We start from the raw sequence: 25476 nt of genomic DNA, 5'->3' as shown, positions 1-25476 counted from the left end.
GCTCCAGAGTTGTGGTCTTCACCACCATACCGTCAAACACATTCGCCTCCCTTTTCCATCTGCATTGTCCCCCATCTCAGCACCTCAGAGGCCAACCCAGTGATAGTCCAGAGATACAGGTAGATGGTTCATTCGTTCTTATTTATGAAGCTTCTACTGTGTACTAGGCCCCATGCCAGGCCCTAGGGTCATGAAAAGAGACAGCATGGCTTCTGCCCCGAGGGTTCACACTGTGATGGAGGAAACAGGCAAGTGATGGGTAGCTTCACTGCCGTATGGTAATTGCTGTGATGGAAAATGGGCAGGGTACAGGGGAATCATGTTGAAAGAGAAGGTCAAGGAAGGCTTCTTGGAGGAGGTGTCGTCTAGTATATTATTATTCACAGGGTTGAAAGTCTTTAACCCTGTGATCTCTATGACTGCTAAGCATGATAATTGACTCACAGTAAGTTTCTGTTTAGTACTATCCCTGGATGAAGGATAACCATCCTCGCCCAGGACGCACACCCAGCAGGACCGAGTCAGGACCACGCTGGCCTGGGCATGGCAGGACATTTGCCCTGGGTGCTCAGCGTTTTAAGGGACCATGACAGGGACTTTGGCTGGAATGTGGTTTCCTTGTTGGTTGCATGCCGTAGGGCTTTCTACGGGCTACCTCTACAACCTTTCATTGGGCCAGCTTTCTCTCAGTTTTGCTAGTTAATCTAAAATTTTCTACTAGACATGACTAAAGACTTGGAAAAGAATTCCCTGCTTCTTAAACATGTGGCCCCTCTGGTCTAATTTCTCTGACCTCTGGGCTAAGGGCTGCTCCTCCTTCCCCAGCTCCCTGAGAGCTGCAGCCTTTTAGCTCTGTTTGCTCCTGGCCTCAAGAGTGTTGCTGTGGAAACCATTAGGACACTTCACATAGCACATGTCTGCCAAGAAAACTAGGCCAGAAGTTAGCAGAGCCCTGAGGAGCTGTGGAAAAGGCTTGCTGAGCAGACGGGAGGTGGCAGTCCTGTCTCCTGCCGTCTCCACCAGTGAGTCAGTGCCTCTTTCTGGGCCTGGGGGCTCCCCTGGGAGCATTACATTTCTAGCCTCCTGCTGCAGTCCTCAACCTCAAGGACATAGCAAGTGCACAGAGCTGCCCGCCTCTCTCCACTGTTGCAGGCTGTTGGCCTCACCTCAAAGGCCTGCCCTTCTCCAACATCGTGGACCTTAGATTGTTTGCTCTCCAGTTCAAATCACTTGTTCTGCAGCCCATTCCGACAGGTCTCTAGACTTGGCTCTGTTCCCTCCTGAGAAGGAGCTGAGGGCCCCCTTCCTTCTCTCCAAAGTCTTGAGCATAACAGATTCTCTCTCCACAGGAATGGGGGGTGACCCGCTTGACCTTTGAATATGACTCTGAACCCTTTGGGAAAGAACGGGACGCAGCCATCATGAAGATGGCCAAGGAGGCGGGCGTGGAGGTGGTGACTGAGAACTCGCATACTCTCTATGACCTGGACAAGTAAGAGAGGGGTCCCAGGCGTCAGGCTGCCAGTGATGGGAGTTGATGATTTGGGTTTCTGTTGTGCAGAACTCAGGAAGGTTCGGCAGTAGGGCCCCCTGGCACATGGGATTTTCTAGCAGCTAGATGAGAATAGGGCAGAGTTGGGGCCTGTAGAACAGTTCAGAGAGCTTACGTGATTTGGGTGCAGAGATGCTTATTAGGCCCAAGGGATGGACGCGTGAGGCTCCCCACTCCGGATCTTCATAGATCTGCTTCTAATACGCTCCAGTCTCATCCACTCCACTTACGTGTCCGTCCTGCTGCCCTCTGACCTCAATGGGCTCTGTCTGTCGCCCCTCCCATCAGCTCTCTGTTCTCCTAGGCCCAGTTTCTGTTCCTGAGATGCCTTCCCTGGGCTCCGGGCTATCTGGGTTTCCAGGCCATGCACTTAGATGCTGCTCAGGAGGCTGTAGATCCCTGTCGGGAGCTGCTAACTACACAGAATCGCCTCCTCCCCCTGGGAGAGGCCTCTGTGCTTTCAGAGAGGCCAGGAGGAAACCCCCTCCTCCCCTTCCCCCTCAGAGCTGTCACCCTCCTGCTGCTGCGGCTGCGGCTGCCTCTGCCGCAGCCAAGCCACCACTGCTCCCTCTCCCACCCCCCGAACCCAGTGTTGGCTGCCAAGAGGCCAGGTCACACAGCTCTGCACGTGAGCTGGGCTCTGGGGAGGCACTGGGTGTGGAGCTCCACCTCCTGCCACGTGCAGAAGCGGGGAGGTACCGCAGGGCAGCAGCCAGCCTTACTTACATCACTGCTAAATGAGGGGAGGAGAGAGGAACTGAGAAATGAACTCTCCTGGCAAGCCAGGTCTTGCATAAGCTGCTTCTTGGCCAACAAGAGCCCTGGGAGTCTGGCTCTAGCCCACCCCAATTCATCCTTGTAAAAACAGCCTCAGTTCTCCTCTTCAGTCTCCTGTATCTTTTCTTCTCACCTGAGTACAGCTGTTTCCCTTGCTCATGAAAAAATACTTGGTAAACTGCAACCACCCCCCCCTTAAGTTTTAGATCTTGCTGTTAACTCCAGCCCTGGCCTCTGATGAGGGAGGATGGTCTGTTCTCCACCTCTCTGTTCTAGTGGATGGGCCCCCAAGGGAATGATTCTCTACCCACGGAACACATGTGCGGCTCTTACCGAAGAACTTCCTTGAGGCTTAGGTTGTGGTGGAGAGGAGGGTCCATGGGGAGTCCCATGGCCTGGACCCACAGTGGGGACCTTCTGGGATTAGAGAGATACGGTCAGTCTCTGTCTTTAGGCAGCTCCACATCGGCACCAGGGAACCTGGAACTGAGCCCCAGCTTTGGCCCTGACTTGCTCCATTACCCGAGGTACCTGCTCCAGCCGTCTGGGCTTCATTTTCCCTCTCAGTAAAATGGAGATATAGCCTCCTTCCCCCTGTCCTTTTCACTTAGGGGTGGGACCCGTGAGCGGGTGAGGAGAGCCACCCTCAAGCCTTTGAAGTCTGGGCTTTTTTTCTGGGCCGACAGGCCCCTGAAATGAAGGGCCTCGTGAGTGACATTAGGTGTGCTTTGGGATTCCAGGATCATTGAGCTGAATGGGCAGAAGCCACCCCTTACCTACAAGCGCTTTCAGGCCCTCATCAGCCGCATGGAGCTGCCCAAGAAGCCCGTGGGCTCCGTGACCAGCCAGCAGATGGAGAGCTGCAGGGCCGAGATCCAGGAGAACCACGATGAAACCTACGGCGTGCCCTCCCTGGAGGAGCTGGGTGCGTACTTCCTGCCCCGAGCCACTCACGCTGGCACCTTCTTTTTTGTAAAAGAACTTACTGGTTTTTTCTTTTTTGTCAAAGTAACGCATGTTAATTATAGACGCTTTAGAAAATTCAGAGAAATGAGAATGGAAAAGACTCTCACTCTTACCCACCACCCAGAGAAAACCACTATTAATTTTGCAGTATGTCCTTCTAGACTTTTTCTGTTCATATCCGTATATGTAATCTTCTGTTTCTAGTTCATACCTCTGTTTTCATACTTGCCCTCCTTAGACGATATAGGCACAGCCTGGGGCTGGCCTCAGTGGGCTGCTCAACATGAACACAGCTAGCTAGCATTGCCTCTCTTGAAAGGGGGCCTGTCAGCCTTTCAGTTACTGACTACTGCACCCTCTCCCCTTCCCTTTCATCTTCCCACCATCCTTTTTTTTTTTTTTTTTTTTTTTTTTTTATCTGAACAAAGTTAGCCTTCCTCACCTCAGAACCACAGCTGTAGCCAGCTGTCTTGAAATAGCCAGCATTCTAGAATTGTCTCACCTGCCTGGCTGGGATAGGCGAGGCGAGGGAAAGGAGAGAAAAGGTCACGGTGAGGTGAGAACCATGAAAACACGGAAACATCAGGGATCATCTCAGCCCCGGCAGCACCACCCACACCGGGGTTCAGTTCCCACTGGTGGCCTGACCCCCGGTCCTGTGACCTGCTCCTCCTCGTGTAGGGTTCCCCACTGAAGGACTCGGCCCGGCTGTTTGGCAAGGAGGAGAGACAGAAGCTCTGGCCCGCCTGGATAAGCACCTGGAACGGAAGGTATGGCCCCTTTTCTGAGACGCAGAACTTCAGATGCGGACACCATGCAGTAGGGGCGATGGAGCCAGGTTCATGTCCCTTAGTGACTCTTTGCTCAAGCTGGTTAGAAAATGAAAAATCTTCCTTATGGCAGTAATGCCAGCAGTAATAGTAGCTACCATTTAGTGAGCGTGGTCACTGGGCTGAGCAGTTCTGGGTTAAGCACCTGCTTGTACTGTTTCCTTTCACCTCGCCAACAGCCCTACAGGTAGGTATTAAGCTCTAAAACGTATGCTAGATTGCTCTTCTTTCATCTGTGTGTCCCTTTTCAAGAGAATATCTGGTCAGTGAAGTCCATCAGGTTGATTATTTTGTGTTTATGTGTCCCCCACCATTTGTTGGGTCTCCATTTGCGTAGCACAGGGAATGGATGGCCCACCTCCCAGTGAAGTGGGAATTGGTAAGAGGAAAGAAAGAAGCCAAGGCCCCAGAGGTAGTCCTCACTGTGTCGAATGCCTCCACTGCCCCAGGGCTGGAGGAGCAGAGAACAGTCAGCTCCTACTTCCTGCCCCCTGCAGCTAGTTTATAGGCTGGGTCCCTAAAATTACAACTTGTTCTAGTCCCACTCAGGTGGCTGGGTGTTTGGCCCAGCAGCCAGGTGATAACAATGGAAGGAGACCAGGACAGCCTGCTTAGGAAGACTGCTTCCTCTCCCTGGAGGTGCCTCGGCAGCAGTGAAGGCACACCATGGGCCTTGCTGTCCCCATCTGCACGGTACCATCGAACAGGGCCGAAAGCAAGCCTCAGTGATTTGGAAGGATGAGAACTGATGTCCAAGGGCCATGAGGGAACCAGCTGTCTTTGTCCACATCAGCTTTAGCCAGATAGCCCTGCAGTCGGTTTGGATACAGAGGCTGAGCCAAGGGGGCAGAAGGGTGGAGATGACAAATGGGATGACAGGAGTAGAATGAGACTTAACAGCATAGAGCTGGAGTTCCCATTGTGGTGCAGCAGAAACAAAGCCGACTGTATCCATGAGGACGCAGATTCAATCCCTGGCCTCGAACAGTGGGTTAAGGATCCGGCATTGCCATGAGCTGTGGTATAGGTTGCAGATGTGGCTCGGATCTGGCGTGGCTTTGGCTGTGGCGCAGGCCAGCAGCTGCCACTCCAATTTGACCCCTAGCCTGGGAACCTCCATGTGCTGCAGGGAGTGGCCCTAAAAGGAAAAAAAAAAAAGTATGGCGCTAACCTGTGACCTGGGGATTATTATACCCTTAAAAGCATTTCATAGAGGAATGCCCCTAGATCACCAAGTCAGAGACTGCTTTTCCACACACCCCTGGAAGGCCTCTCCTGTCAGGGCCTTTCAGACTCCGTGGGGGCCCAAGGGAATACGGTATCTCCACATCTGGGAGAACAGAAGGTACCTGATGGGCAGGAGTGTAACCTGATTTCAGCAGGTTTAACTTCTTCAGTTCTCCAGATCTGAGGTGAGCATGGAGTCTTTTACCGGGATGGTCTACCTACGAAAAAGACTGCCCAACAAGACAGGCCTGGAGTCTGTCCTCAGAATCGTAGCCTATGGGAGATGATAGACATGAAACCAGGCATTGCAGTATGCAGAGGGTTAGGAAGGAGCAGGAAGGAGTGGTCCAGAGGGTTATGGGAGCAAAAGAGCAAGAGGATTCTGTGAGTCAGTTCTTGTTTGCAAGTTGGCTTTTGGAAAAGGAAGTCTTTTTACTTGCATAACCAAGAGTCCAAGATGTAGCCTTCAGGAACAGCTAGATGCTGGTGTCCAAACCGTGCTGCTTGCAATACGTTGTCATCTCAGCTCTGCCTTCCTCGGTGTTCGCTCATGCTCAGGCAGGCTTTCCCTGAGCACTGGCGAGGCTCACCAGCAGCTTATTTCCAGTGTGCTTAATGCCACCAGACAAAGTTGTGTGCCTTTTTTCCAAAAGCTTCAGAAAAAGTCCCAAGGAGTTTTCATTGGTCTGGCTTGGGTCATGTGACTGTCCCAGACTCAGTCACCGTGGCCAGGGAAAGGGGATCCTTTGGCCAGACTTGCATCTGGGAGTGAAATCACTCTCAGAGTCAGAGGTGGGCTTAGCTCCACTTTACGCATTTGAGCTGAGATTAGGGAAGAGCTGGGTCACCATAAGAAAATAAGATGGAACTAGAGACTCTCATACTGAGTGAAGTAAGTCAGAAAGAGAAAGACAAATACCATATGATATCGCTTATATCCAGAATCTAATATAGGGCACAAATGAACCTTTCCACAGAAAAGGAAATCATGGACTTGGAGAATAGACTTGTGGTTGCCGAGGGGGAGAGGGAGGGAGTAGGGTGAATTGGGAGCTTGGGGTTAATGGATGCAGACTATTGCCTTTGGAATGGATTAGCACTGAGATCTGCTGTGTAGCACTGGGAACAATGTCTAATCACTTATGATGGAGCAGGATAATGTGAGAAAATAGAATGTGTACATGTATGTATGACTGGGCCACCATGCTGTACAGTAGGAAAAAAAAATTGTATTGGGGGAATAATTTAAAAAATAAATTTAAAAAAAAGAAAAAAAAAAGAAAAGAAGATGCTGTTGCCAAAAGCGGGGAGGCAAACGCCATGGTCTTTACCACTGGGTTGCCCAGCAGTAGAAGGGGCAGGCGTCTCTCTATAACAGTGGCCCAGTTATTAAAGGACATGAAAAAGGAATGATGGAGTCTTGCAGCCTCCAGAGATGATCCATGGTGCATTAATGACCACTGACACCGTGGAGAGCCACAGTCAGGCCTCTTCCCATTATAGTCTTGCCAGACTGTCCAAGCCAGTCCCTGGCACCAGCCACCAACATGCAGGACAGAGGGATGCGCCGAACTGCACCATCAGGACACGGTCAAGGAAAGGCGGACTGTAGAGATTAGTACGAGTTACATGGCTTGGGTTTTTCCACAGAAGATCGAAAAGGCAAAGAAAGAAATGACAGGAAGTGCATAGAGTAAAAGAAACTCGAAGTTCCCATTGTGGCTCAGCAGGATAAGAACCTGACACTAGTGTCTGTGAGGATGCAGGTTCAAACCCTGGCCTTGCTCAGCACGTTCAGGATCCGGTGGTGTTGTGGCTGTGGTGTAAACGTCAGATGCAGCTCTGATTGGACCCCGACCCGGGAACTTCCATATGCCACAGGTGTGGCTGTAAAAAGGAAAAAAAAAAAAACAACTAACACATCAAGGCCTTTCAAATGGCCAAGACTAAACTGTAATGCGTAGGGTTGCACATTTAGATGAAAAAAAGAAAAATACACTTAAAAATGCAAGGAATCACTCAAAAGATAAAGCGCTTGCTTCCAAATGTGCTTTGCAAAAACGGAAAAACATAAATATTTTTAAATGCAGGCAAGTGGTTATTATAAAAGTTGGGAAAGTGGTCACTTAAGGGGCAGGGACAGGACCCTGACTGGGACGAGCACGTGGATGGGCTTCTGGGGTGGCCGGCAGAGCACTGATTCTTGAACGTTGGTAGTGGTTGCACAGGTGTTTGCCTTAGAATAATTCATTAAGGGAGTTCCTGTCATGGCTCAGTGGTTAACGAATCCAACTAGGAACCATGAGGTGGTGAGTTCAATTCCTAACCACACTCGGTGAGTTAAGGATCCGGCGTTGCCGTGAATTGTAGTGTAGGTCGCAGACGCAGCTGGGATCCTGAGTTGCTGTGGCTCTGGCGTGGGCCAGCAGCTATAGCTTTGATTGGACTCCTAGCCTGGGAACCTCCGTATGCCACGGGTGCAGCCCTAGAAGAGACCAAAAAAAAAAAAAAAAGAATCGTTCATTAAGCCACAGAGCTGTGTGATTTGTGTATCTGTGCTTCTTTTAAAAATAGAAAGATTTTCTTTCATTGAGTAACTTAAAAAAATAAAAAAATTTCAAAGAGAGGTGGGCAAGGATGTGAGCAAGGAAATAGGCCTCATGTCTGTTGCAGGCACTTCACCAGTACCCTAGGGGTCACCTGCCAGGAGGCAGTCTTTATGTTGAGAGTTGAAGGAAGAATCAGAATTAACTGAGGAAAGGAAGACAGCATTGTAGTTGGGGCAGCCGAATGTGCAAAGGCTCGTGAGAGCATGGTGCCTAAAGAAGAGCAACAGGGGAGGAAGCCAGGCCAACGGGCCACACAGTGCGGGCTGCTTGCAAGCCGTATTTAGGATTTGGGACTTGAGCCTAAGAACAACAGGAAGCTCAGTGCATGCATCGTCCTCCGGGACAAGCATTTTAAAGCATCCCTCTGCTCCCAGTGTGGAGAATGGGCTAGAGGGGACGAAAATTAATGCAGGGAGGCTGCCAGTTGTCCAGTATAGACATATAGACACAGTCCTCGCCAGAACCAGGTTGGTGGCAATAGGGAGTGAAAAGAAAAGGCAGACTGATGAAACACTTGGACAGTAGGATTGACAGGACCTGGTGAGGGGGGAGTCAAAGGTGATGGCCAGGCTTTTGGCTTAGACAACGAGGTGGATGACAGTGCATTTTCTGAGATGGGGAATGCCAACAGAAGGGTGATTTAAGGAGAGGAGCCTGTTGGAGTTCCCGCTGTGGCCCAGCTGGTTAAGAACCTGACGTAACATCCATGAGAATACTTAATCCCTAGGAGGGGGAAATTCCGTTCTCATTTACTAGATAAGCAGCTGAGGGACTAAGTACCTCAAATTAAATAGCAGATTCAGGACAAGAATTTGGGCCTTGTTGTTTGGCTGGTGGCGGTGGTTCCATGAAAAATCCTGTGAAGGAGCGGGATGAGCACGGGGCTCACATCCTGGCTCGCTGGCTTTCTGGTCTGCGGCCTTAGGCAAGTTCCTTAAGTACCTGGTGCCTCAGGTTTTCCCTCTGAAACATCAGGATCTACCCTTTCCTTGCCTTCTCTTTCTGCTGCAGGCCTGGGTTGCCAACTATGAGAGGCCCCGGATGAATGCCAACTCCCTGCTGGCCAGCCCCACTGGCCTCAGCCCCTACCTGCGCTTCGGCTGCCTCTCCTGCCGCCTCTTCTACTACCGCCTGTGGGACCTGTACAAAAAGGTGAGGGGCGGGGAGGGCGGCACACCCCGCCCCGGTTACAGCCAAGCGGACTGGGGCTTCCGGGCCGGTCAGTCACCCCACAGAGAGGCCTTCCCTCTGGCTTCAGTGTGTGTACTTACTCTCCAGAGAAGGTGAGGAAGAGGCCACATCCAAGAGGTGGCAGAGCCAGGCATGACCCACTGCCAATCTAAACAAAATCCAGGTTCTCACGTGGAGAACAGGCAGAACAGCCGACCTCAGGTGACCCCAGAGGTGGCAGTTCTACCAGTGGACGGGGACCGGGTGCTCAGAATGGCAGGCAGGGGGAGGCTAGAGCCAGTCCTAAGGGGAGGAGCACGGCAGCCCTCTAAGGGGCTGTGTCCAGAGCACTGAGGGGGTGCCTAGGAGCAGCAGTTGCCCATCGGTGATGAGGAAATGACCGGGAGGCCTGAGTGCAGGGCGAGCTATGGACAGCAGGCAGAGAGCCCTCTGCTGCCGCCCCCACCCCGAGGCAGGGAGAGGGCAGCACATCTAGCTCTTCGGATTCATCTATCGTCCTTGCCTCTGTGTAGTTTCCTAATCCTTCACAATATCCAGCTTTCGTGGCATGGGCTGCCTTTGCCAGTTTGGTGGATTATCTTGTAATTTTAGGAAAATTAGTATTCTCTTGAAGATCTGATGTCTTAAGTCCCTCATGGCCTCAACTCCAGGCTGTTGGGCATAACTTATTTAACCAAAATCTAGACCGAACATTTTTTATGTCTGCTGATGGCAAATTCCCTTTGACGTTTTAGAAGGTGGAACCAAACAGGGACCCTTCAAGGACGAGGATCGTGACCAGTTTGGGGAGGTTGGGTCCCAGGGCAGAGTCCTGCAGCACTGTCCCTTTCCACTGCCTGACTCTCGGCAGCCCTTCCCCTTGCTCAGAGCACAGCCAGGGCCCGGGGCTTCTGTCTGAGCGCAGACTGTGCTGCTTCTCCTGGGGCCTGGCCCCTCCATGCATCTAGGGCTTCGGAGCCGCCAAGTTCATAGCAGCTCCACCTTCCTTTGTGGGAGCTCCCTGAGTGGCCGGGCACTGAGAGCTGGGCCAGGCTGATCCACGTGCTGTCCCCACCCCCAGGTGAAGCGGAACAGCACCCCCCCGCTCTCCCTGTTTGGGCAACTCCTGTGGCGAGAGTTCTTCTACACGGCAGCCACCAACAACCCCAGGTTTGACCGCATGGAGGGGAACCCCATCTGCATCCAGATCCCCTGGGATCGCAACCCCGAGGCGCTGGCCAAGTGGGCCGAGGGCAAGACAGGCTTCCCTTGGATTGACGCCATCATGACCCAGCTGAGGCAGGAGGGCTGGATCCACCACCTGGCCCGGCACGCCGTGGCCTGCTTCCTCACGCGCGGGGACCTCTGGGTCAGCTGGGAGAGCGGGGTCCGGGTGAGTGCTCTCTCAGCAGGCAGCTGGCCTGTACCCTCTCACCGGCCTGGCCCAGGGCGGCCCCCTTTTGGGCTGAGGGATGGGCTGGGACCCCTGGCTCCAGGAGATCCCCTCCAGATCCTCCTTGGCTTGCCCTCAGCCCATCTCCACGGGGCGCGTGGTGACTTGGGGAGAACCATGGCCGAAGTCCCCAAGAAGGCTGATTGTCTCACCTTCCCCACATCTAGGTGTTTGATGAGCTGCTCCTGGATGCGGATTTCAGCGTGAATGCGGGCAGCTGGATGTGGCTGTCCTGCAGTGCTTTCTTCCAACAGTTCTTCCACTGCTACTGCCCAGTGGGCTTTGGCCGCCGCACAGACCCCAGTGGAGACTACATTCGGTAAGAATGCAGACCAGGCTCTCTGGTTTCTGACCACTGTGGCCTCTTCTTAGGATGAGACAGGAGGCTCCCAGTGTGCTTATGGGTTGTCCGGTGTGTGTGTTTCAGGCGATACCTGCCCAAATTGAAAGGGTTCCCCTCTCGATACATCTATGAACCCTGGAATGCTCCAGAGTCAGTGCAGAAGGCAGCCAAGTGCATCATTGGTGTGGACTACCCACGGCCCATCGTCAACCACGCTGAGACCAGCCGGCTCAACATTGAGCGGATGAAGCAGATTTACCAACAGCTCTCCCGCTACCGGGGACTCTGTAAGGAGCCACTATTCCCACCACCACCTGCTAGGTCCCCAAAGGGAGTGATGGCACCTACGGGCTCAAGGGGCATGGACGGGGATTCTCAGATACTTGCAAAGGGAGACTGAGCGCTATCTTCCAGGCGATTAAGCTGACTTGCCTTCCCAGAGCACAGGACACGTGGGCTAGGCTGGACCTGGTCTCTCGGAGCAGTTGTGACCACTGGGAGGAGCTGGAACCTCAGTGTCCCGGCCCAGCAGCCCCTGCCGTGCGCCCTCCACAGTCCCGGGAGATTGCATTCTGATTACCCCCCTGCCTCTTTCCCAGGTCTGCTGGCGTCGGTCCCTTCCTGTGTGGAAGACCTCAGCAACCCAGTGGCAGAGCCCAGCTCAAGCCAGGCTGGGAGCGTGAGCGCTGCAGGTGAGTGCAGCTGGCCTCCCGAGGCCTGCGTCAGTCCCGGGGGGACTGCAGAGCCACCTCCTCTTCGGTCACTGAGGGCTGAAGACGGAGGCCAGGACAAGTCAGGCCTCCACAGAGCTCGTATTCCACCTGGGGAGACAGATGGTAAAGGCCCCATGCAAGGGCCTGACAGATAACACGCGCTTTGGGGCAAAATCAAATCCAGCGGCCTGACCAAAGAGGGCTGGGGAAGGGGTTTGCTTTATGGCATGCGAGGGACCCACGTAGTGAGCAGAGCCAGCCTCCTAAGAACTGGAGGAAGAACATTCCAGGCAAAGGGAAGAGCAAGAAAACACCCAGCGATGGCAGCGAGCTTAGCCATTCCAGGCGTGGAAGGAGGGAGGCGGTGGGGCTGCGTGTCCTGAGTGAGGAGCTGCAGTGAGATGAGGATGTAGAGTAGCGCCGTGTAGATGCAGTGTCCACAGGGAGGGTTAGGAGTCCATTGTCAGTGCAGGGAGAAGGCACGGTTCATGTTTTAAAAAGTGACTCTGCCTGCTGTGTGAAGGGCACAGGGTGGGCAGGAGTCTCCAAGTCCTGGAAGGCTGGAAAGGAGGCGACTGCATTATCCAGGCAAGAGCTGGCTGCACGGCCAGGCGGTGGCAGGACAAACTTGCCGCATTCTTAACCTCCCCCCTTCCGCTCTGGAATGAAGATCAGCACATTCAGACTGGCATGAACTTTAGGGCATTTTCTAATTTGCACGGCCAGGCTGGCTCACCAGTGAGGGTGCTGCTCGGTGCAGCTTTAGGAGGCCAGTAGCAGAGGGAACGCCTCACCTTGAGAGCAAGAACAGCAGGCAAACCAAATCAGTCCCTGGCCTGGAGCCCGTGGGACTTGGGACCCAAAAGCTGGCTCTGCTTCTGGTGGGCCTGGCCCTGCTCTTGGATATTTCCAGTCAGTCACTGCTGAAAGGAAGGCCAACAGGCAGATCAGAGAAGCAACATGTTGGTGGCATTGAGGCACAGGCCCCCTGCCCACTGAAGAGCTGTTGCTGCACAGTTGAGGGTTAACTTGGCTCAGTGCACAAGTCTGTGTGACTCTTTGACCTGCTTCCCTACAGGCCCAAGACCACTGCCCAGTGGCCCAGCATCCCCCAAACGCAAGCTGGAAGCGGCCGAGGAGCCACCTGGAGAAGAACTCAGCAAGCGGGCCAGGGTGGCAGAGCTGCCCCCTACAGAGCTGCCTGGCAGGGATGTCTGAGAGTGAGTGACAGCAGCCGAGAAGCAACTTCAGGAAGGGATGTGGGAGAGAGGTGGGCGTGGGTTTGGGAAACTACTGCCCTGCCAGCTGAAGGTTGAAACCCAGCAAACTAGATTAAAACCTAGTGAAGACCACATGAGGATTTCAGCTCAAAAATCCTGCCATTTTGGAGTTGCCATTGTGGCTCAGGGGCAACGAACCCAACTAGTATCCATGAGGACACGGGTTCGATCCCTGGCCTCACTCAGTGGGCCGGGGATCTGGCATTGCAGTGAGCTGTGGACTGCGTGGCTGTGGCTGTGGCGTAGGCCGGTGGCTGCAGCTCTGACTGGACCCCTAGATTCCATATACTACATATGCGGCCTTGAAAAAAAGAAAAAAAAAATCCTGCCATTTTGACTTCTGTACCTTCTGAAACAAAAAGAATTTAAAAGTAAAGCCTTGTTATTTCTTTGCCAGCTAAGGAAACAGGTTTTGGTTTTTGTTTTTTGTTTTTTTCACTCTTTCTGCCTATCAAAGGATCCCAAATCCAAAAAAAGAAAGCAGAGAGCTGGATATGAAGCTGTGGGAGAAACGGCCCTCTGTCCAGCTGGGGGCGTGGCTCAAGGCCCCGCTGCTACTTCACCCTGCAGGCAGGCCAGCAGAGGGCAGCACTTGCCTTCAGAAGACAGGCTAAGGGGTGTTGGGAGGCGCACTCAGCCCAGCCCCACCTAAGGACCAACCAGTAGACCTTGGCTCCCCATCTCTGTGCCTTTTACAGCCCCGCCTCCGTTCACACGTTTCTTGTGGCTTCAGCACTGCACTTGCCTGTCTGTGCTCATCTTCCTTAGAAGCCTCCTGAATATCTCCCCCACCCCCCCCAAAAAAACCCCCAAACCTGGCTCCTCCTTTCCCAGAGCAGGAAGGGCCTTTTATGCCTTTCCAGGGAAGATATAAATTACTGTCCCCTTTGAGTAATCATCTCAGGCTGTTTATGTGCCATGTCTGCATTATTAAATCGGAGGGTGATTTTCTCCATGGAGCCCATTGATTCTTTTCCTAAAGCCCTCCTCCACTTCGGGCCAGGCAGGGCCATCTGGTTTGCACGTCTAGACTTGAATGCAAGGTGAGACGGTGAGTTTGTGATGCTTGTGCCCTTTACCCCCCTAGGCTCTTTGTCATAGACGTTGCTGATGACAGATTGACGTTATCTTGTTCTGGGAGAACCAGCAACCTTAGATACTACTCTCTTAGTTATCTCTTAACTCTGTGATGCTAAGCAAAGTTCGTTCTGTCTTACAAATCTGGAACTTGCCAGGCTGATACTCTGACTTTCCGGTGAGAAGATCAAAGGACAGAGAGGTTAAATGTCTGGGTGAAGATTGCGCAGCAAGCTAATGGCATCCAATTCAGCATGAAACTGTTGTCAGCAAGTGTGTGAGGAAAGGGAGCGTAGATGCATAAAATGTGATACGATTCCCATCACCAGGATTTAATAGTCTGCTTGGAAAAAGAAGACAGCCTGTATTTCCTAGACAAACGATACAGACTCTTCCAGTTTATCACAAGGCAGTTATTGGTGGGCCGGAGTGATCAGGAAGTACAACACAGACGTTCACCCTCGGGCACCTGAAGATGAATTGAATTGAGGCAGCAAGGAGGGCATTTCAGACAAGAAAACAGCTTAGTGATTTACATGATCTTGTACAGATTACTTAACCGCCGTGAGACTTGGTTTCCTCACCAAAAATTAGGTTCTTGTTGCAAAGATTAAATGATAAAATGTGTGTGTCAGGAATGTGTGGGGCCGCCAGGACTAGAAGCCTGACTACTGTGGCTAAGACTAATGGGGATCCAGTTTTCTTCCTGAACAAGAGGCCCAGAGCTGGGTGTCGCTGGTCTTGATTTGATGGCTTAACAATGTCAGAGCCAGTCTTTCTGAGAGTCTTTTGTTTCATGGCGCCAAGGTGGCTGCCACAGCCTCAGCCATCAATTCCTCGTTCAGAGCAGGAAAGAGGAGGAGTTGCAGAGAGAACTGCATTCATTCATTCGGTAAACTTAGATCAAGTGATCACAGTTTGCCAGACACTGTTGCAGGTATTGGGATGTGGTTGTGAACTAGGCCGACAAAGTCCCTTCCTTTTTGGGTGCATCTTAGAGAGGAGACAGACAATAAACAAAGAGAAACGCCGTGTGCCAAGAGACCCTAGATGGTCTGAAGAAAAAATAAAGTGCAGTAAAAAGCTAGAAAGTAATGGTTCGAGCACCGTGGAGGTTGCAGTTTTGTATAATGAGGATTGTCTGCGGATGCCTCTCTTCCTTTTCATCAGAAAAATCAAAGGTTTCCCAGAACACTCCGTCCCCAGCTTCTCACATTGGCCTCCTGAACTAGAACTGAGTCACAGAGCCACCTCCAAGCTGGGAAGTAGGGCCCAGGTGGTCAGGAGTGGTTAGACCACTGATTCCCAACCTGGGTGAGCCACAGAATTCCGCAGAGGAGCGGTTCAGGGCCAGGTGGCTGGGCCCGCCCCCAGAGCTCCTGATGCTTTAGGGCTGGGGGAGGACCTGAGCATTTGCGTTTCTAACAAGTTCCCAACAGTTGATGCTGCTGCTGTTCTGAGACTGTACTTTGAGAATCACTGACTTAGACCATTCACGATCTATTGTCTGCTTGAACAAAATCCAGGTTCTGTTAGCCAGGAAGTATGGATACTGGTTGATAACTAACAGTGTCTACATAATATATAGGACACTTAGCCCAGCACCTGCCTTATAAGTTCATAAATAAAATGGTAGCTGTTATTATTGTTTTTATGGCAATTGTTATCATTATTATTTTAGAAGAACATAGGGTTACAGTCTGATCATGGAGGGTCTGAACGGCAGGCAGATGAGTCTTTGGTGTACTCTCTAGGAACTAAGGAGCCTTTTGGAACAGGAGAGTGAATGATTGAACTGGCATTTTGGGAAGATGAACCAAGCGTTGGGCCGGGACCTGGGAGGAAACGGTAGGGGGAGAGCCCGCTGAGAGGCTGTAGCGGTGAGTCCAAGAGGACATCACACGTGTGCAGAGGTCAGTGCCTGTCTCATGCCTTGTAGTCCAGGACATGTCCATCAGCCTGTTGGGATGTTAGCACTGATGGTCAAGGTTTGGCCCCTACTTATGGCTAATTGCTTGGAAGTGGGGGCTGGGAGGTAAGAGGACAGGACAGACACCCCTGTTCTTTGGAAACCCTGAGAAGAGGACGTGTGTGTGTTCACTGTAGGCTGCTGGTGGCACCGGGGCCTAAAGATGTTCAGCATCCTTATCAGTAAGACAGTGATAATAGCATCTTGCCGCCTGCCCTACCCAGCGAGCACACACTTTGGGGAAGGAAATGAAAACCCGTCTGTGAAAAGCCTTTGAATAAGTGTACTGCACCATGCAGATGAAATCACGTTACCATTTTGCATATGCTCCTTGGGGCATCTCTGATTGTGTTGTTACTTCCGTCAGAGCCAGCACCCTGGGCTGGCTGGACCACAGAGCGGTGGCCCTGGGTCCTGAGTTGATGCAGTCTTACTACCCCTTCTCAGCTCTCCTGTCAGTTTTAGTTGTGTGATTTGGGGCAGGATTCATAACCTTTCTGAGATGCTTTAGCTGTAAGGTGTGAATAATCGTCCTTTACCAGCCTGAAGGTTCCATCTGGACCTTTTGAGGCCCTGTTTATCTCCGACCTCTATAGTTTTGTGATGCTGTTATTTCATGATGCCTCAGGCCTGGGCCAGACAATGATTTAAACTGATATCAGTAGGTCCCATGCTTACTTCAAACCCACATCAGTATCTGTTTTGCATTTGGTTTTATTGTACAGTGTTCACTACACTGAAAAATAAGCCAGCCCCAAATAGCTGTCGTTTCAGCTGCTTCCCATAATCCCCAAAGCTGCTGACTGCTCCGGATTCCATCAGCCTCGAATTGTGCAGATTTTTCTTATTGGTCCAATTATTTTAGCAGTTCCCGTGATCCATTTGCCCTTCTGCTGGTACACAGTGTTCTGTTGAGAGAAGTCTGTTGAATGCAAGTGTTCACGGCCAAAGATCACCTCGTCCCCTCCTTTCCCCAAAGTTCACCAGAACTTGTGTAGCCCTGGGGCTTTCCTGAGGAAAACCTGACTTCTGGAACCCCTTCATTGGCGTTTTGGCATGTTTCCATGTACCCTTCCTCATGCAAAGTGTGTGTGATGGCATGGGCGGTCTGTAACTGGAAGCAGGGGCCCGTCCTGCCTCTTCTGCCCAGGAGCCAGCGCACACGGTTTCCCCACCTCTCTGGCTCCTGAACCGAGAAGCTGGGACCTGGTGTCCCCTGGCACTCACTGAGTAGCTTTCCCGATGGATGTCCTCTCCCCTTGGCTGTGGGATTTACGTGGTGCAGGAAGGCCAAGCGTGTGGTTGATGTGAGGAATGAGACTGAGCTGAAAGCCCAGCTCTGTACCCCATCCAGCTGCCCCTCTGCCCTTCCCTACTCTTAACTTGGGAGTGCATAGCAAACCCTCTGCCCCCTCAAGCCCTTGGATGCTGTGTCTCACCCCATGTGGAAGCAAGGGGTGACCTCTGAGACCTGGTTACAGGCTCCAAAGTTTCTCCCAGACCTTTAGGTGTCATGGGCTCCTCTGCTAACCTGGGCTCATGCCGGCACAGCGTCCACCCACTCCGCCTGGGCTCGGAGCCGGGGAAGGGTGGACGTGAAGATTTGGGTTTCTCGTTAGCATCCAGCGGGCAGGGGGGGATGTGAGGGCACAGCTACCCAGGGGCCCATCCGAACTGACATTGGCACACTGAGGGAGGCAGTCTCATTAACTTATTTCACGTTCTAGCCACTTCTGTTTCTTGTTTTAATGACCAGTTTAAAGAGTTGGACAATCATGAGATTGATTTTTTTTTTTAAGTGCATGTTTTATGAGTTGATTTTTTTTCCCTGAATGTCTCTCCCCTAGCTGTTCTTCCCTTTCTGCTGTCATGTGCTCCTGTCATCATTTTCCTGCAGGGCCTCGTTTGATTTCCCCAGCCCTCTTTTTCTGCAGATCATGCCCTAGCTTGAAAACAAGAGCACAGGGACCATCTAATTATCTGCTGATCAAGCAGCTTGAGTAACTAGTTGAACAGGCCTTTGACTAGCTTTGTGGACAAGGATAAGCTCATTCTTCCAACTCTTGGTTTTCTATTTGGGTTTTTGAACCCATCGTAGGGGGTCATGGGTCACTGGGGCTTATCAGAGCCCAAGTCACTGTGAGCTCCCTTCACGAGGCTGCACCACAGCTAAACCACGTCCAAGTTGGCATAGGTCTGAAAGAATTTTTGTTACTGTAGCCACCTGACTGTACCTCCCCCCCTTATCTTCTAAGCTGGGCACTGGTTCTTAAACCCTGTTTGGGTTACCCATGCTTTGAAGGGTCTGATGGAAGGATGGAGCCTCTCCCCAGAAAATAGCATCTATTCACCCACGTAGACAAGTGTACACTGAACTTGGGGGTCTTGGTGGGCTGCCCCTTATGCCTATCCTTGGACCCCTTACAGATGCACAAACCCCAGAGGAAGAGCCCTTGTTTCAAGGAAGCTTCAAGTACGCTTTCTCTTCGCGCATCTCTGAAGGTGGAGAGACACAAGCAATAGGGTCACGGGTAGGAGGGCATCCTGTGCATACTCTCCAACCCTGAGAGTTTCAGTTTCAGAAGAGGAGTCATCGCTTTGGTTTAACAGCAGGGGCCGTAGAGAGACCTGTGTAGAAAGTAGATCACGGGGAGTTCCTCTAGTGGCTTAGCAGTTAAGAAGCCAGCATAGTGTCCAGAAGGCAGGTTTGATACCTGGCCTCACTCAGTAGGTTAGCAATCTGGCGTTGCCATTAGCTGTGGCATAGTTTCCAGATGCGGCTCAGATCTGGTGTGATTGTGGCTGTGACCTAGGCCGGCAGCTGCAGCTCCAATTTGATCCCTAGCCTGGGAACTTTCATATGCCTCAGGGGTGGCCTTAAAAAGAAAAAAAAATCAAAAATAAAAATAAAGTATATATTATAATCAGAATATTCCAATAGACATGTACTTTAGTTACAAATGTACTTGTGGAAGAATATGACTAGGTTATTATAGTTCAAGCTTAAAGGGGAAAATTATTGAATAATATTCTAAAAAGACAGTACTGACCCTTATAAACCACTACTGCGTTTGCTCTTGATTATTCCCAACTTCTAGATAAATCATTGTCACCCAGGTAAAATCTTCAATTTGAAATTTATCTGAAAAAGTTTGCATGCATCAGAAGACTGATTTGGTTGGGGTTTTTTTGTTTTTTTTGCATTTTAGGGCCGCGCCTGTGGCATATGGAAGTTCCCAGGCTAAGGGTCAAATTGGAGCTGCAGCCGCCGGCCTACACCACAGCCACAGCAACCTGGGATCCAAGCTGTGCCTGCAACCTACTCCACAGCTCACAGCAGTGCCAGATCCTCCACACACTGAGCAAGGCCAGGGATTGAACCTGCATCCCCTTGGATACTAGTTGGATTCATTTCCGCAGAGCCTCAGCAGGAGCCCCAGGAGATGATTTGGAATGGCTGACTCCAATGCCTTTGCGAGCATTTTCCCTTCTCTTTTAATACGCGAACTTCTGCTTATGTTGCTTAGATATTAGTCTTCATGCTACCCTGTTGAATTTCTTCTTTTTATATTCTCTAAAGTCTTAATGAGCAATACTAGAAAACATAGTACTTAGTGGTAAAAATACAGGCTTTGGAATCAGGCAGACCTGGGTTTCCTGTCTTGGCGCTGCCACTTCTGGATGCTGTAGTTTTGGGCAATTCATCCTCTCTGGCTTCCGTCTTCTGACCTGTGAAAAGGGCCGTCATCTTGTCAGGGGTAACGGCAGCACAAGCCTCCTCCTCCTCTCCTAACAAAGTGCCGCAGACCGGGTGACTTAAACAACAGAAGTTTATTCTCACAGTTCTGGAGGCTGAGGTCTGAGATGGAGTTGACGGCGGGGGTGGTTTCTTCTGAGGCCTCTCTCCTTGGCTTGGAGGCTGCTGCCGGCTTCCTGCGTCTTCCTGTGGTCTGACCTCCATGTGTCTGTGTCCTAATCTTGTCTTGTAAGGACACCAGTCATTTGGGACCAGGGCCCATCCTAAGCACCTCATTTAACGTAATTACCTCTATAAGGACCTTAACCTTCAAAAACAGTCACATTGTGAAGGGGTTGGGAGTTCAGCATGTGGATCTGGGGGGGGACACAGTTCATCGATCACACAAGTGGGTGGTGCCTGCCTCACAGGAGGCTCGGGAGCCTTCTTGTTAGCATCCGCCTCACCATCATTTGAACGGTACAGACTTTGAAGGGAGCCCTGCGTGTCTCTTTATATTCTCACACTCGACCTATTTAAAGAGGCAGCCCAGCCTGTTTATGTTGTGCTGGGCTTACCCTGTCCTCTGTTACAGGCGTGAGGCTATTTCTTCCCTCTGCCCCAGATTCAGGATGTTATAAATCTTTAAAATGAGTCATCCCTGTGTCTCCTTTCCCCCTGCCCTCAGTCTTCTAGCACAGTGCCAAGGATGTTTTAATCTCTCCGTGGAGATTTGCTCCCTGCTGATCCCAAACCCAGTTGTTGCCTTCATCTTCAAAATGACTGGTCCCGGCAGGCTTCTTTTCCAGCCAGCGTTTTTTTTTTTTTTTTTTTTTTTTTTTTTTTTCTGATTCTCCACCTCTGGCAGCAGCCACTGTGCCTTGATTCAGAAACTGCTGTTGTCATGTCTGAGCGAGTGTCACCCAGGGCTTCAGGAGAGTGTCCCTGGCCTTCTCCTCTTCCCCCTCTGCTGTCCTCAGGCCTGGGGCAGAGGAGGCCCAGAAGCTTTGCAGGGGAGAGCTTGTCCTGCGTCAGCTCCTCAGAGGGCCTGTGTTCAGGCGCTGCTGGCATCCCAGCACAGCCTCGTCCCCGGGTACTGTGGCCCGTTTGGTTCACTCTGGGCCCTTCCTGGTTCCCCAGAGAAGCAGCCAGAGGAGCCGTGTCCCTGGGTACCCGAGCAGCCTCCTGAACGCTCCTTTGTGCCCTTGTTTTTCTCTTTCAGCTGCAGTGCCGTGGCTCCGTGAGCAAAGCCTGGGTGCCCGAGCAGCCACCGTGGCAGCAGCGTGCAACCTGCAGAACAGCCGATCACCTGCAGAGATGGAGCGAACATGTGTGCGTGTGTGTGCGCGTGTGCAGAGGAAGGAGTGGCCTGCCTGTTTGCGTGTGCATGCATCTGTTTTCACTCTTGTGATTCTGAACTGCTGACTGGGCTGGAGGAGAACCTGTAGCAGCTTCACCTCAGCCTCCGGACACCAGGCTAGAGGTCACGGCAGTGACCTTCACCCCAGACCTGTCCCTGTGAGCCAGCTGCCTTGTCTGAATAGAGGAGTGATAGGATCCTAGCTGGGATTCTGGCATCTGCCCCCAACCCCAGCCCTTCCTCCCTCCGTCCTCGCGTCAGACTCGGGAGCAAGGGGGAGCATTGCTGGCTCTTGCCCAGAGCGAGGGATTCAAGAGGCAGCTAGAGTCTTGCTGAGTTCCTGCCTTATGACCCCAGGGGCTAGGCAGCCTGGAGAGGACACGTGCTGTCCAGACATAGTCACCTGGCCTGGCTTCATTTGAAAATCCCCTGCCCCTGGATTCTCCAGACTCTTCGTTGGGCATCTGGGACTGAGCACGAGGCGGGAGACAGATGAGAAAACTTTGCGCCGTCGTAGGGAAGTGCAGCCAGGCAGCTGACTGGAGCCTTTATGAGCAGTCCTCCGGGGAACAGCTGAGAAGGTCTCCCTTTGGGGCTGAAAACCTGCGGTTAGGAGCAAAATCCCAGCCCTCGCTGTTTTTTCCCGGAAGCTGAGAGCCAGCCTCAGAGCGGACGGGGGGGAGGCTCAGTGCCTCCACCAGGAGGAGGCCGGGTTCCTGGTGGTAGAAAGCCCGCTGGCTCCTCTGGCCATGCCCATGGCACCTCAGTGCTGCCACTGAGGTCAGCTGACACCCAGCCAGGGAAGCCATCCCCGTCTGCACTCTGCAGGCTTCCACGGCCTGCCCGTAGCTGGTGGGCATCCAGGCTGTCGTGTCAGCTCTCCCAGTGGCTGGACGTCAAGGCCCCAGGCAGCTGGACTGCCAGGGACAGTTAGGAGAGGTCCACACCCAGCACAGCAGTTTCCCGAAGCAGCCGGTGGGAGGTTTGACCCAGAGAAGCCAGGAGCCTTGAACTCCAGGGGTGGCCTGTGCAGAGGACACCACGAGAAGGAGGACTATGCGGTCAGCTGGAGCAAGTCTTCCTTCTGCCCGTGGCCTGTGCTTGAGCCACAGCGAGTGTGCATGTGTGTGTGTGGGTGTGTGTGGGCGTGCACACCCATGCGGGGTGTGTGCGTAGCTGAGAGGCCAATTCCTCTTTGGATTTTTGTCCTCGTACACATGACATTAAGCTGGCCTCTGGGCCTTCTCCTCTCTACCTCCCCTGCGACCTTTCCTAACCTCATAGCTGTTCATTCCCGTGGCCCCAGCCCTTCACCGTCCTCTGTCCTGGGACCAGAACCCCGCGGTCAGGCCCTGTCCCCTACATCTGTCCAGCACATTGACAGGCTTCTTCCTGAGATGTCCCCAGGCTTTCTCAGCCAGAGAGCTGCCTTTAGAGTCCAACCTTTGTATGTGTGTCACCCTCACTAGAAATGTCGCATCATCGTGTGGGGGAACGGGGCCCAGGTGGTGGTTTGTTTCTGCAGCATTGGGTTGGGGGCTTCCCTGTTCCCTTAGCCCCAGCCAGGAGGAAAGAGACCCGGGAGCTGTTGCCAGAAGGGGAGTAGGGCGGGTCTGAGAAACGGAGAGCACCGGGGGCTTGGGCCAGAGTCACTGTTTATTCAGCAGCACCTGCACTTGTCGGGATGATTCCTTTTTGTGCCTGTTTGACGATGGTTCTCTTCCCTAAGGTCCACATTGGCAGGACCCCCTCCCCCCCACTTCTCCACCATCCCTGGCACGCTGGCCCATTCCCAGTGGACCGGAGTGGGCCACTCCCCCAGCCGGGAGGGGCGGGATAAGGAGAGGGTGCCCCCAGTGGCCCGGAGCTCCGTGACAGTGTCAGGCCTCCCCTCTCCTGGCCAAGGCGTCCCCGGGGGCTGCCGCAGCACATGCCCCAAATCCTAACCCAAGGGCTGGCATGGGCAGGAGGTGGTTGCAGGCCAAATGCACTTTATACAGAGATTTTTCTGTTTCTGGGAAGGTGTGTTTCTCCCACAGTTTGTGAATATTCACATGTTTCATAAATGTCTGATTTGTCTGAGCAAAATTGTGATGGTGTCAATTTTGTGGGCGGTCCAGGGACTGGGAGGCAGTAGCGCTTAGCCTGAGTGAAGCCATAGGCCGGAACCAGGAGCCCCTCCCCCGTCCTTGGAGGTGGCAGGGGGAGGGGTGGGAGACGGAGAAAAGGGGAGCTTCCTAGGTAAGCAACTGGAGCAGAATAAAGCGTGGTCAGAGTTGGGGGTCAGTCTGCCGGAATGGTGTAGGGCATGCCAGGCCCGGGACGAGGCTCTGAGGACTGTCCTGCGGTGAACCCACGCCGCCTCCCGCGCCCCCAGCTCACTTAAAACCCCAGGCTGGGGTCTGTCAGTGGTAGGGCCCTCTTCAGGCCATTCTTTACCTCGGCTCAGCCATGCAGGTGCAGCTGCTCGGTGTAGGGTCCAATCCGCCCACAGCCAAGCCCAGAGACTGGATACTGATTTTGTCTCATGCCATCTGGCCAGAGGGGCCCCTCTCTACAGTGTGCATGGGCTTTCCCGTGAGGCTTTCTGGCCTTGGACCACTGGACTTGAGAGCTTTGTTAGCCCAAATTCCTGTGAGGAAGGGTTCAGGCCAGCCAAGATTATCAGAAGCCGGTTTGCACAAAGTGAGAAAGGGGAAAAGGAGGAACCTGACTCTGGGACTCATCCCATTCCGCGCTCTGCTCCTGATGGCCCCCTTCCCACTTAGACCCTTTTCTTGGCTTCTCTCTAGTATGGCTTTGGTTTGACTTCGAGAGCTAAAATACCTTTGTTGTTGAGCAAAAGTTTCTGAAAAACAGAGTTCTTCACACACACACACACACACACACACACACACACACACACACGCACCCGACCTGAGGAGGCTCCCTAGTAGAGACAAGCACATACTCCAAGGAACAATAACAATTATCAGCCACTGTGTCAGAACTGCTTTCCTGAGAGGAAAAGCTAGCACCTTAGCAAGTGGTTACTGTTTAGGTCTGATGAAAGAAGCCTGAGCCCAGATAGAAAAGGGGCAGGGAGAAAGGCATCCAAGCCCTTCTCGAGGCTTCTTCAAGGCTCTAGGTATTGGGATGTTCTCAGAGCTGGAGCTCGGGGGTTGTTTACTGCAGAGCAGGTGCCTGCAGTCCGTTCTGGGTGCTACAATGCAGGGTAAGGGTGGCAGAAACAGTGGGCAGTCTACATTTGCAAATAGGATTCCACAAGCTGTGGAACAGTTTGCTCTGCCCCTTCAGGACAGGATCTCCGAGTACTCCCAGCGGGGCCAGACAAGCCAGGTTTTGGCCAGAGGTTCTATGAGCCACCAAGGCTGGGGGCCTAGCTGTGGCCAGCAGTGGAGTATCCAGAAGTCCACGCTCCATGAAAAACTCACAGGTTTAGTCCTCTGAGGGGAGAGACGACCAGGAGGAACCACAGCCCAAACTTAGCAGGGGCAGAGGTCCTGGAGGGAGCAGAAAAGCCACCCAAAAAATCCCAAGAAGTCAATCATGGAGACAGGAGGGAAGGTCCTAAGTCTTAGAATGTGAGAAGCCTGCTACGGGGTGTCAGGGTGCACAAGAGGGGGTGCTCTGCAGGAAGTGCAGTTGAGGTGCTAAGGGAGAAGAGGGAGAAATCAGGAAAATCCTGATATGAGGGAGGAGAAGTTGAGAGGCAGAAGCCAAAAGAAAGGGTTCAGTTCACCCCTAGAGGTGTTTGGGGGCTGAAGGGGGACTTGAGTCAATCTTTGGAGAGGAGACCCTCTGGGGAGAGTCTTTGGGAGGAAGAGTCCCCTCAAGTTCAGGGGACAGGTTTGGGTGAGAGCTGGATCCCAGCAGGAGGTGAGCATTCCCAGTCTCCAGTGACAGCATATTTGTATTACACTTCATCCTCAGGACCGAAAGAGGGACCATCATTGTCCCCATTTCACAAATGAGAAAAACCAGAGCTTAGGACCACTGTTAATAATGCAAGGCCACACCGTCTATTCACTTGGAGAGCCAGGCTGTGACTTCACACCACCTGACTCCAAGTCTGCTCTAGGAGCCAGCTCCCAACACCCACTTGCCTCTCTCTGCCGTCCTCCGCGACCCTCTTCCTTGACTACCTTCTGTGTCTGCAGCCAGGGGGTCAACTAGGACCCTAGGCACCAATGTCCCGCCATTAGTTACCCAATACTTGTGCCCTATGCCCACCCCAAGAGGCAGAGCCCATGCAGGCAAAGGGCTTCGCCGGAAGGGGAAGTAGACCAAGGCGTTAGTGGAGGATTTAGGGCGGGGCTGGGCCGGGCCAAGCCTGGGGGCCGCGACTTCAGCACCTTGGAGAGCACCGGAGGGCGGGGCTAGCGGGAGGGGGCGGGCAGGGGGCGGGGCGCAG

The 25476-nt window shown here is 52.7% G+C and overlaps 1 protein-coding gene across 2 annotated transcripts in view; it reads left to right on the top strand.

Annotated features, from left to right (window-relative positions):
- CRY2 (cryptochrome circadian regulator 2) overlaps nucleotides 1-23150 on the top strand; it is a 33243-nt gene extending 10093 nt beyond the window's left edge. The window contains exons 3-13 of one of the 2 annotated variants that reach the window (XM_085011378.1): nucleotides 1350-1492; nucleotides 2784-2856; nucleotides 3070-3254; nucleotides 3977-4065; nucleotides 8973-9113; nucleotides 10213-10524; nucleotides 10752-10903; nucleotides 11012-11214; nucleotides 11527-11619; nucleotides 12719-12860; nucleotides 20925-23150. In XM_085011378.1, coding sequence (XP_084867504.1) covers nucleotides 1480-1492; nucleotides 2784-2856; nucleotides 3070-3254; nucleotides 3977-4065; nucleotides 8973-9113; nucleotides 10213-10524; nucleotides 10752-10903; nucleotides 11012-11214; nucleotides 11527-11619; nucleotides 12719-12858 — 1401 coding nt within the window. In that variant the 5' untranslated portion in view covers nucleotides 1350-1479 and the 3' untranslated portion in view covers nucleotides 12859-12860; nucleotides 20925-23150. The remainder of the gene's footprint in view (nucleotides 1-1349; nucleotides 1493-2783; nucleotides 2857-3069; nucleotides 3255-3976; nucleotides 4066-8972; nucleotides 9114-10212; nucleotides 10525-10751; nucleotides 10904-11011; nucleotides 11215-11526; nucleotides 11620-12718; nucleotides 12861-20924) is intronic. The other variant, XM_021083144.2, reaches the window with a different exon arrangement.
- Nucleotides 23151-25476: the final 2326 nt, after the last annotated feature.

The sequence above is a fragment of the Sus scrofa genome, chromosome 2 (genome assembly GCF_054392235.1).
Source record: "Sus scrofa isolate SSC_HxYL_T2T_F1_AM1 chromosome 2, Sscrofa_HxYL_maternal_Yorkshire_Landrace_v2.0, whole genome shotgun sequence".
NCBI classification, from domain to species: Eukaryota; Metazoa; Chordata; class Mammalia; order Artiodactyla; family Suidae; genus Sus; species Sus scrofa.
This window is presented reverse-complemented; position numbering and strand designations above follow the sequence as displayed.